We start from the raw sequence: 12,483 nt of genomic DNA, 5'->3' as shown, positions 1-12,483 counted from the left end.
TTTCATCCTGCATTACGGGTGAGTGCTTGTTGTAATAGTGAAGCTTTTTCGTGGCTCATTTGTTCCAGTTTTGTCAAGAAGGTTTTGGTATTACGCTTTTGGAAAAATCAATACAAAGAATGTCATCATTTGATGCTGTTTCAAACTCATACACTGTTATGTTTCATTGGAGCACAAGAAATCTTGCTGTGCAGCTGTTTGATTCCAGAATGGCAGATTTAGTTGAGGTGAAGATTTGTAGTGATTTTAAAATTTGTATGTTCAATGGAAGAAGTAAAAGCATGAGTAAATGGGTGAACAGTTCCTTTAATAAACAAACTGCATCTGGGCTGCAGGCATGTTTGAGGACTTTGGCGGATTGGAACAAACGGCCACGCTTAACTTCTTATACTTAGCTTCTCAAGTAAAACACAATTGATAATGTTTAAACTCCTGCGTTCAGTGAAGCTGTATTTAAATGATTGTTTTCGTGTTGTTTGGATTGTGTGGCTGCAGTAAGAGTATCTTGACGCTTTGGTTTTCACACTGCATGCGTAAGCACTTTCAACCCTCATTTGCTTTAAAGTTGTTTTTAAAGGAGACATTAGACTTTAATTCTCTCTTAATGCTGCAGCTTCACTCCCCTACTTAAAAATCCTGTTTCATCTAACATAAATCTCTCAAATGCTTGTCCCAGGCTACAAGATTACTCTGCCGACTGTCGAAGCCATAAGGGGTCATTTCATTTCCCAGTTCATTTGTATATTTAAAAATACCATGCTGGTGCAAAAGGATTATCAATGCACGTTTTATTGAAATTTACTGTCAACATCAAATTCAAAACTGCCAACATACCACTTGCTGTTTAGCTACAATACATTATACATACTGAGGGAGGACATGAAGGTAAGGCAGCACAAGTACTGGACAGTAAATTAATAGTTGACTGTAGTCTGAGATAAACATACTGTTTAGCCATGTTTATTTGGCTGTAGTAAACATTAGAAGATCTGAGCAACCTGTAGATTTTAAAGTGCAGCTATTCTGCCCGGCTGAAAACCCAATAGAAACACCCAATAGAAACCATTACAAAAAGTCTAATGATTTCCATTAAAATACCATTTTGAACCAACTTTTTCCATTAAAACCATTACAAAATTCATTACAAAATGTGTTTTGGGCATTATTCCAATAGGATTGATCTCCCAGATAACACCCCACCAATAGAATCCATCACATACAGACACCATTATAGTTTCCATTACAACCAATAAAATTCCCATTATATTCATTAAAGGCCAGATTTATTAACAGTTTGCGGCAGCACAAACACCTCTTTCGGCGTAAAAAAAACCTACTGTCTGTTTGTACTAAAGACACAATTTTGCGCTGTAATGGGGTGGATACAGCGGTTTATGCGACTGCATTTGTATTGCATCGTGTAGGAGTTTCCCCTCAGATGTAAACTTTATTGGAGGAGAGTATTTAAATAAATCACTCAACGCAATTTACTAAGTTTTGCGCTCAAGGTTTGCGCTCATCTTTGTACTGGTACAGTATTTGCGGCTTTATTTAATGCCTAAAAAAGCATGTCTTAAACCCGATGCTAATTTGGCTGCTCTTGGTAGATTGCGTTGGTCATTATGGGAATGAGATATTGCGCCTGTGTTTTTAATGTGCGCTTGTTAGTAAATCACAGTTGAAATTTTCACTCCGATCTGCACTTTAAATTGTGCTCTCCCGCAATTTTGCCCTGTTTCGTAAATCTGGCCCTGAATCCATTACATTTTCTGTTGTGTTTTATCATGTTCTGTTGTTCTTTTCAGCTGGGTGTAAACTCAATAATCAAGTTTCAAGACATTTTACAACAGCAGAAAATCACAAACACTGTAAACAATTCTGAACTTTAAATCTAAATTTTTCAGTCGGCACAGTTGTCAATTATCACTTGTGACTATTCCTTAAATGTACAGAACTTTAATTGAGACAATAAGAAATAAAAATGCCACTAGAAATATTTGAGTTAAAGTGGAATTGAAGCCATTAAAAACAGAGGAGAGAGCAAAAACATACTTAACATAAGCACATTTTATAAAGAGCTTGTTAGGAGAAGCTAAGGAGCACAATCAAGATTCCTCTTCAAAGCTTGATAACATAAACCACAGCTTCACACATGTAAAGATACTACGCTCTTCAGATATTAAAGCATGTTACATACGATAATCGCTAACAGATTTTCACAGGAGAATAGTCATCACAGCATTCAATTGAAACATGCTCTGAGGGGAATACTTAAAAAAAAACAAAAAAAAAAAACAATGCTGCTCAATAACAAGAGCTTGTGAATAAAACATATTCCAGCATACAGCCAAAATAACAAAGCAAAGCGAAAAAGAGCGTTCGTACCGAACCAATTGAAAACACATTTTCAGTTTGTTCAGTGATTTGAACCTTAAATAACCAGAGTCTTTGCTGTACTTATTCAGTCAACACAAAACCATGGTGATGTGGACCAAAGCAGCAAAAATCCTCGGCTCTGTTTGAGTTCTTTAATAAGGCTTTCTGTAAGGCATTATTAGCCGTTCTCCGCTCCATCATGGCTGATTCTGAAAGGGCAGCGTTATGGTCATGGTCGCGTTCTGTGGCTCGGTGATCGGGCGGTTGACCATTTCGTTCTCGTTCTGTCTGGCGTTCTCTTCATTCATTTGGGACACTTCAGTGGAGCCGGCCTCAAAGCCGGGAACGGTGTTCGCCACGTGGACCACGTGCACCTTGTTCCGGCCCTTTTTGCTGAGGATGCAGCTGAACACCTTCTTGAAGCCCTTGCGAAAGTGTTTGGACACCAGGGCGTAAACGATGGGGTTGAGGCAGGAGTTAGCGTAGGCCATGCAGTGGGACAGCAGTCTGAAAGCGTACGTGGTCTGGTTGAACGGGAAGTCTCCGTAAAGGTAGCACAAAATGACCACGTGGTACGGTAGCCAGCAGATGCAAAAAAGCACAGTGACTATGATGATCATCTTGGTGACCTTTCGCTTGGCACGCTTGGACTCCGACATGCCGTCCAAAGGGTCGACCGCCGTCCAGAGGTACTTGATGGTTCGTGTGTACGACAGGCTTACGATGAGCACAGGAATGACGTAGCCGAAAACGAAGGTACAGGTATCCAGCACTTTACGATTATGTTCCTCCCAGCCCGGTACGCACACGTTGCTGTTTTCAAAATCAATGAGGTCGTAGTAACTCAAATAGGGACCGGCAAAAACGAGAGACAGGCCCCAGATGACTACCATTGCGACTATAGCGTTACACGGCGTCCTCAGTTCTCTGGACCGCAGGGGGTAACGTATGGCTAGATACCTGCAAAAGAAAATATGAATATAGAGCTATCAAATATGATGCTTTGACTTATATATAGTCTTATAAATAATATGCAATGGACATGTGATTTGTTCGTGAGAAATCAAGTAGTGTGGAGTTTGGCAAACGCAACATGATCACGGCAGCAGCTGTGTTGTTGTTCATATGATAAATGTGTGTTGTTTTTTATTCCCAGTAAACAGGTAAAAGCCGGTGGGGATTCTCAGTCTCCTTTGAGCCCCACACCATTTATGCAGGGAAAGCATGAAATGACCTTTTCCAAAGGTAAACATTCTAGTTTGGATGGATCAAGGGCAGTTGCTGTTAAACTGGAGCACACGAGTGGCTTTGTTATATTAGTGCTATTGAAAATGCTTGGCTGACTGTGCATTTCTCTGCTGCACATGCCCACCCTTGTATCAGATCTGTGTACAAGCCCTGCTAGTCACAGGTGGTGGGCACTTTAAGCCTGGTTTATACTCGACGTGGCTGCACGAGTGTGTGGGTGAGTGCAGCATCAATGATGTCATCATGCACAAGGCATCATCATTACATGTGGCAGGTGAATGATGTTTTTTTAGTGCACAACAAAGCATCCGAAAATGAGTGAGTTTGAGACTGGTCTAACACTTTTAGGGGAAAACACTTATAAAGTGTCTAAATCAAGTATGTAAAGTTTGGTAGTTGAAATAAAACTACCAGGTATTTTTTACATACTGTTGGATGAGGATTAAAACAAAAAAAACGATATATTTATACATTTTGTTCTAAAGTTACAAGTATCCCCTAGGAAAAGTGCTTATTGGGCAGAATGGCATTTATATTACCAAGTCACAAGTATCCCCTAGGAAAAGTGCTTATTGGGCAGAATGGCATTTATATTACCAAGTCACAAGTATCCCCTAGGAAAAGTACTTATTGGGCAGAATGGCATTTGTATTACCATAGCTTTACAATAAATGTGGCAATGGTAAATTTGTGTTTACTGTGGTTTAAAGGAACATTCCACTTTCCATAGTTAATAAGTTGAGTTTTACAGTTTTGTAAGCTATTCAGCCGATCTCCGGGTCTGGCGATAGCACTTTTAGCATAGCCTACTATGCATCACTGCACCTGCTGCGGCCATGTTACGGCAGCAAACTTCGATCGAACCCGGTCCCAATTTTTTATGACGGATGAACGTTTTGGAGGCAGTGTGTACATGTGATTGACAGCGTAAGGTTGTGTGTATTTTTAACGTGCACAAATTACATACAGATGTATATATACAAACGGTATGGATATTGAAAGTCGTGCTGAAAAAGGTAATGCTCACTGACATGGAAAAAAGAGAAATTCGTGTGCATGAACACACGTCAATAGATTTTAAATCTCATGACTATGTCACGAAATGCTGTGCGGAGCCAGACACAAGTATAAACAAGCCTTTAGTTTAAAAGATGTTAGCACAGGTCCTCTAAACAACACAATCTAACCGAGCATTTTCCAATAAAATGATATTTGTTGAAATTATGATATGTGAATAGATTCATTTTAATAAAAGGAATGATCTCTCTTCTGATCTGGACTTGTTTCATTAACAAAGTGAATGGGTGGAAATAACATCTTTGACATTTATCCAGTTCAATTTGAACCTTTGCTGAAGCAATTTGCAAGACCTCCTTATGTTCAATTTACTTCAATAAATTACTGCCCTGACCAATTAAATTTCTGTTCTCTCAGACACGTTCACCTTCAACCCCACGAGCCTACGTTGGACATGGTGTGTCAAGGACATTATTATATCTACACAGAACTTAATATAACATACATCCAACGTACCTGTCCACAGAGACGGCAGCAAGGGTAAAACTGCTAGCGTACATGGTGAGGTTGATGAAGAAGTGAACCACTTTGCACATGAAGGAACCGAACACCCAGCCCTCTAGAGAATAGATGGTGGCTTGGAAAGGCACGCAGAAAATAATGAAGAAGAAATCGGCTACGCTGAGGTTGAGGATAAAGAGATTGGTGGTGTTATATCCGACTTGCCCGCTTCTGAGAAGCACAGCGAGAACCAGGCTGTTCCCAATAGTCCCCAGAAGAAAGATGAGCGAGAAGACCACCGACACAATGACGCTGGCTGGGTTGAGCTGGTAGCTCTCCGAGGCGTTCCAGTGTCCAATGGCTTTATTTAGGTCCTCGTGATCTGACATTTTAAGGTGTTTAGCTTCAGAACCCTGCAAAAGGTCACAATATATAAGACACGGATATAGTTTGTGCATCAATTTACATGACGGATTTCCATCTCATAAAAGAACGCGAATGATTCCCATAGTGGCAAATCTCTGCAAACTTTTCTGTTATACAGCAGTCTGAGATTTTTTATAATGAATATTTTTTATCGCAAAGCAATGAAACAGATGAAACACAAATGGACAGACCTACAATTTTGATGAACATGACAAAGTATATAATTTTCATAGGATTTCAAAGGATCATGAAAGTATGAGGAGGATAAAATAGATTCATGACTAAAATCAATTTCAGAATGCTATGATAACCTCTCCAGTTTCATCAGGGTATGAAGAGCATGTCTCCATCTGGTTGAGAGCTAATCAAAATGAAAACACAAATGTATTTCGTACTCCTCATGAGAGATCTTAGTTGTTTGGATTGGGAATAAGAATAGATACCTGACGTATAAATTAATAATAGGATTACATTGGCGTTTTTGTTATCTAAACCTTGAAAGCGGAAGGATTGGATTTGCCTACCAGCGGTTAATCCAAGAATACTTCCCAATAGGTGTTGCTCAGAGACAGTCGACATCGATTTCTTCACCTCAAATATTGATCCAGCTGTGGGAGGATTAAAAAAGATCTCACCTTTTATCTTTTTCGTGAACAAGCAGGTTCAGGGAATGATACGCTACGCTGCATTGCTGAACAGAGATAGATGCTTCTTTCAAGGCACTTGACTTGAGTTTTGTACGATTTTTTATTTTATATACTGTATACTATATTTTTTATTTTTTTTTCACTGTAATTGTCATTATCATTCGTCTTTTGTCTTGAATGTGTGTACTGGAAGCTCCATCACCAAAGAAAATTCCTTGTGTATGCAAGCACATTTGGCAAAATGCCCTTCTGAATCTAATAAAGTATAGTTGAAATCTCTGATTCTTTAAAAAGAACTAAATCCAAACCCAGACTAAAAATGTAAATGCAAAAGATTGAATTAAGGCAGCTGGATATTTTTGTAGGAAAGACATTGAATGTGAGAAGCAGCGAGAGCTTTCAGCGGGGTTTGAGAAAATTGGACTAACAAATGTAATGCAGTGCTCCCTAATAGACTGACAAATTGCACACTCAAAATATAAAATACCCAGCTAATAATAAAAAATGAATGCGCAGAGTCGACTTATCTGCTCCATACTCATCAGACAGACTATTCTATGCCAGGTATTCATAAGGCCAAAAGCTGACTTTGAATCCCTACAGAAACAACACTGTTTGTTTTATTGAATTAGGAGCAGTTGATGTCAGATATTTTTATAGCTCTGTAAGTGAACTACTGTATAGGTACAGATACTCAGCGTGACTCATTATATAGCAAGACCTTTACTGCAGTATATTGGGCTAAATGAACAGAAAGCCGTTTGCCCTGAGAGGAGAGCTCTCCTGGACGCATTCGGCACGGTTATTTTTCCGCTTCCTTCATAGATATTAGAGAGTGATGATGAAACATGTCTACACTTCTGTTTCTTCAAAAACAAATAAGTAGTTTGTTTGTGCGCATCGGGTGAAATGATCCCGAGACTAATCTCAATTATTTCTCAGCCGACGCTTTGACATCATCTGTCTTTGTGATATTATTCCCTCTGTTCATATAAACACTGCAACAAAGCCTGAAGATTATTATAACAGCTTGTTTGGGGCTGATTCACATTACCCGTGAGGAAGGAGAATTGTGCTAAAACCTTATTGATCAGAATGTAAAAACTAGATTACAAACATTTTCAGAGACGTGAAAAAAAAACCCAGTTGGTTATTTACAGATTTATGACACATAAATATGTGTTTTCCCAGCCTTTCAAGAGATTCCCTTGAGTGAACACATGACGGGACTGAAACGTTGAATAAATGTTTGCTCAATAAATGTGGTCTCATCTTCTGCTTTGCCTTGTGGGGTGTCGTACTGGCACATCTGTTTGTGGCACCTCTGTTTGTGAGCTATTTCCTTTGTAAACACTCCAGATTTTCTTTAATTTGATGCTGGATTACAACCTGCCAGTGAATATAACATGAAGTGTCCTTCAATATGAAGGGGTGGTTAAACTGATCCCTTCGGTAACAGTCACGGAGTCAGTCTGTCTGATTCATACATCTGTCATATTCAAAGGGCGCAAACCCAAACCGCATCACACTGCCACATTTGTCCCGAACCCCATTTCAAATGGATTTAAAATAAATACAGTAAAACTTTATGAACTCATAATAAAAGCATCTCAGCTGCATCCCTGCGGGAATAAGAACTCGACTGACTTTCAGTCTGACAAAGAATATGACTAAAAATAATGTAGACGTATTGAAATGTGGTGAATAAAGCATGCAGTATACTGAATGCAATATACTAAAAGTGTACAGACACAATATAATAAGACCCAATGCAATCACAGACGCATTAAATTGTGAACATTATATAAGTGCCGTATAAAGATTTATGCATATGAATGAAGATAAGATATGCAAATTGCACATGCATATGTTAAAACAAAGCCTATCCACAGCGCAATTCTAATTTGCACTTCATTAAATCTTTATTCCAGAGGTGTCAAGGGAAATCTCAGAGTACAGACTGTAAATGCCAGAAAACATCCCAAATTCTCATGGTAGTATAAGAATTTAAACCTTTGACTCACCAGCTCACTGGATAAACCATATAACATTATTAGCCACTCCTCAGAGTCATTGTAATGTTGAGAAGCTCTGTTTGTCCGGATGAGGTGCTGGCGCTTGCAGAATTGAACACTTCAGCCGCTTTCATCTCCTCTCATTCTGCTTTTTCGCTTCTCCGTCTCTCCATCCCTCTGCTTTCCCTCCCTCAGTTCCCCTCACATATAGAGGCTCCTCCTCCATATCGTGGTAAATGCAGGAGAGACTCACAATTCACTGCAGGAGAGAGAGAGAGAGAGAGAGAGAGAGAGAGAGATGGTGTGCAGTCTCTCTTCCACACTTTTCCATGCGCATATACATGGATGCTCATGATGTGGTATACATGTGAAAGATCTTTTCATATGCTTTACTAATGCATGCCGTGCCGGTTGCGTCAATACACAAGAATTTTCATTGGTGTGCGCACTTGCCCAAGTCTTGACTATCAAACATAATAAAATATTTAGCATATAGATCAGATTAATCTCGCGCCTGTGCATGGGCCAAAGTTGGCATTTAGATGCATCATTTAGAAATGTATCCAAAGATGTGTTAAGAATTAAAGTTATTAGAGCATGCCACTGGCAATGCCAAGGTCGCAGGTTTGATTCTGAGGGAACTCATACAGTATAAAAAAGCATGACCTTGAATACTGTAAATTGCCAGATAAAAGCTTTTGCTGAATGATTACTCTCTTTACACTGTTTTAATTGGATAGACACTGAATACCAAATGCTTCTAAGGAAAATGTGCCAGTAACAAATAGGATTCAGAACAGCACTGCTTTTAAAATCCCTCAACGCCTGATATAAGCATCTATTCCCACCCTCAGAGAAAAAGCATATGCAGCCAGATCACATTAAAGGGAAAGTTCACCCCAAAAAGGAAAATTCATAATTTACTCGCCCTCTTGTCATTTCAAACCTGTGTTACATTTTTCCTTCCGCAGAACACAAAAGTTGTTTTGAAGGAACAATGCTGGCACCCATTCACTTTTATTGTACAGACACAAAAGCAATGCAAGTGAACGGGTGCTGATTAACAGTATTCATCAAAATAACTTCTTTTTTTTATTTTGGGTGATCTATCACTTTAACAGTGTTGTTATGTATATGAAATAATGTCAGGTTCCAAATCAGTTGTGACAATTGTAATAAAAATCTTTTGGAGCTTAAATTTTACTGTGCTAAGATGGATCCATCAATCCGTTGTTTATGTTTTTTTGTCCTGCACCTGAGCATCATTTGGGTTTGGGATGTGTAAACTTTTATGTGGATGTCGGGTTCCACCATTTACAACAGTGTGCATTGTTTACGTCCTGTCAGTTGTTTTATAGATGAAATGACCTGGCTACATCCACACTGACAATTTGTTCCATTATGGACGATCTATGACCTTGATGACTGTTTTTGAAAATTCATTATATTTTCTGCCTGTTTACCAAAACACACGTCACATAAAATATGAAATTTCCATTGAAAACTCGTTATGTATGTTTTTCAGTATTTCACAAAGCAGAGAGTTTACCCCTGTGTAATATGTTTTCATATTTATCTTTCAATGAGGTTCATGTCATTTGGAACAGAGGTGGACAGTAGTAAAGTATTTTACTCTTATCTGTACATTAACAGTGTTTTTACTTTGTAAACAATTTACTTCACTACATTATAAAACATAATGTCATATATTTTACTCCACTACATTTCATATAGGCTAAATGTTGTTTTTTACCTTTAATACTTAAGTAGCTACCTTAAAAATCTTAAAAATATTTCTCACTTTCTTTCACTACTATATATTTTTACTCGAAAATCTTACTAGAGTAAAAGAGGGTACTTATGTATTTATCAAATGTAGTGAAGTGAAAAGTATAATATTGTGCTTTATTATGTAGTTAAGTAAAATTTTCCAAAGTAAAAACGCTGATGGAGTGCAGATACTTGAAAAATGTACTTGAGATTATACTTCACCACTGTCCACGTCACGTGTGATTGGGAGAAACTTGAGTAACCTTAACCTGAGCTTTTGTTATATAAGAGGGAATCGTATTCACGCGAACATCGTGTAAGTGTCAGAACTGAAAACGCCCTTGTTACTGAAATTACAACTGTTATGGACACCAGGCTCAGCGAACGCCAGGTCCTGGAATGCATCTATCTATGACGACATTGATAAATTGAACACCGCCTCCACAGAAAAAATATCAATGACTAATTCTCTAGCCCCGCCCACTGGTTCGCGCATGACAATTCTGAAGTAACACAAGTGGACCAGATAGAGCGAACAAGCAATAAACAAACATGCCGTTAAAGATCGCTAAATATTGTGCCATCCCAGGTTGTGGAAGAATACAGTCGCTGCATAACCTTCCTTCAGATTCCAATATTAGGAATGCGGGGTTAAAGTTTATTTTAAAAGACGTTCCAGCTCATGTGGGAAAAATATGGAGCGTTTGTTCGTTTAATTTCTCAGAGGATTCCTTCATGACAAAGCACAGGTCGACGCTGGATTTGTGGAGAGACTAAAATTAAAAAGCAGTTCTGTGCCATCAATATTGGATCTGATAGGAATGGCGCAGCAATCTTATGTGAGTAAAACATTTTTGTACTATGCGTCACTATTGCTTTGTTAGAGATCGCTTGATATGCCCTGAGCACTATTCGCACGAGATTAGTATTACCTGGGGACGTCTAGTCATTTGTATTAATTGCAGAGGTTGTCTGTGATCTTAATCCCGTGCTCATACTGTATATAAATTTTCAAAGTTTTATCTACCGTATGCGTATAATGAAGGCTGTTTTGAAGTGTTTTGGTATTATTTCGGGTTCTGGGTCATATCCATAATTTACCGGGAGTCTCCCATTTGTTTATTTATCATGGAAACTCTCGTAACATTTGAGACCCTTGATCGCAGTGATCTTCTCTCTGGTTTGCGATCACGGGTCTCAAATGCTGACAGGTACGGTCATATATCATTAAACGCGATACAACTAACTTATAGGCGATATATATAGGCGAATACAAACTATACGCGAAGCCTTGCCATCACATCCGGGAAATAAGTCAGTAAATTTGAGTAAAATCATCCCGTGTGAATGCATCACATGAAATACAGATGTGGGGAGGTAATTTCTAAATCACACAAGGTCCCCAGATAATACTAATGCCGTGCGAGTAGAGCTAATGTGTGACCTAACGTTACTTGTCTAACCAAATTCACAGAAGGCTCCAACTAAGTTTACTACACAAACTGATATACAATCATAGCAGTGGGCGTTTACTTCAACGTGCAACGGTGTGTCATGCATTCTGACTTCTTTACAATGTTAAACGTGCTGTCTTCTCATGCTTAACATGGTCAACTTGTAAAAAAACGAGTTGGGCGTATTACGTAGTATTTCTGTGCTTGATACACTCCGCCAGCAATCGTACAGGTTTCGGAAAGTTTTTTTCGAACATATAAAACTGTTTCATAACAATTTTTCTTAGTCCCTTATTGGACAATTCTCCCGGAAAAGCACGCAGCAAGAAGAGCAGGAGAAGGAGCATGCGCAGACGTCACTTTCACTTGTGTGCAGGAGAGAGAGAGAGAGAGAGAGAGAGAGCATACGTTCGCGAAGTTCAGGTGTTTGTTTGTTCACTGCATTTGGGTGATGAATGTTAGTTCAGCCTACCCCAACCCCCCGCATGCGTCGTATGCTTTCGGAAATATTCGCAATTCTGTTTCGTCAAAATCTGGAAGTAAAAACGATCGCAATTTCCGGTTCACGGGGACTTTAATGCTTTAATGCTGTATCAATCTTTTATAAATGTGATCAAACAAAATACTCTTCGAAGATACAAAGTATGCAATACTACTCGTACTCAAGATTAATATGAGATTGGCAGAAACTGCGTGTGTTAGGGCCGCTTTAAGCAACATGCCTATGAACACATGCTTTAGTCCAGTCACTCATCCTTAATAAGAATTGCATGCACTGCCTGTCATTTGAATGACGTGTTCTGTATTTCTTTGGGGCAAAGGTACCCATATAATTATTTCCAGATCTTGACTTGGGGGCTTTATATTGGCATGATGAAATGTCTTGAGACATCGGCAGAGATGGTCACTGGGGAATTGTGCCACTTTGATGAAGACTATGAGAATGGGATCCCTCTAGCGATGCGTGATGGCAGACACGCTTTGAATACAAAGAGCATCACTACAGTCGGACTGTGCATTTTTCGTGAA

At 38.9% G+C, this 12,483-nt stretch overlaps 1 protein-coding gene across 2 annotated transcripts; it reads right to left on the bottom strand.

Moving 5' to 3' along the window:
• Positions 1-786: 786 nt before the first annotated feature.
• Positions 787-8,462, bottom strand: galr2b (galanin receptor 2b). Of its 2 annotated transcripts, XM_057344929.1 has the most exons (4): positions 8,240-8,462; positions 6,093-6,176; positions 5,158-5,555; positions 787-3,336 (listed from the first exon to the last, which is right to left on the bottom strand). In XM_057344929.1, exons 3-4 carry the CDS (start codon positions 5,529-5,531, stop codon positions 2,574-2,576), a joined length of 1,137 nt encoding a protein of 378 aa, XP_057200912.1. In that variant the 5' UTR covers positions 5,532-5,555; positions 6,093-6,176; positions 8,240-8,462; the 3' UTR covers positions 787-2,573. The 2 variants fall into 2 exon arrangements, with proteins under 2 accessions (XP_057200912.1, XP_057200910.1); XM_057344927.1 differs by lacking the exon at positions 6,093-6,176 and having other exon boundaries at positions 8,240-8,461.
• Positions 8,463-12,483: the final 4,021 nt, after the last annotated feature.

This window comes from Triplophysa rosa, linkage group LG11, assembly GCF_024868665.1.
Source record: "Triplophysa rosa linkage group LG11, Trosa_1v2, whole genome shotgun sequence".
Classification (NCBI taxonomy): Eukaryota; Metazoa; Chordata; class Actinopteri; order Cypriniformes; family Nemacheilidae; genus Triplophysa; species Triplophysa rosa.
Note: the sequence above shows the minus strand (reverse complement) of the source record. Positions and strands in the feature narration are given on the sequence as shown.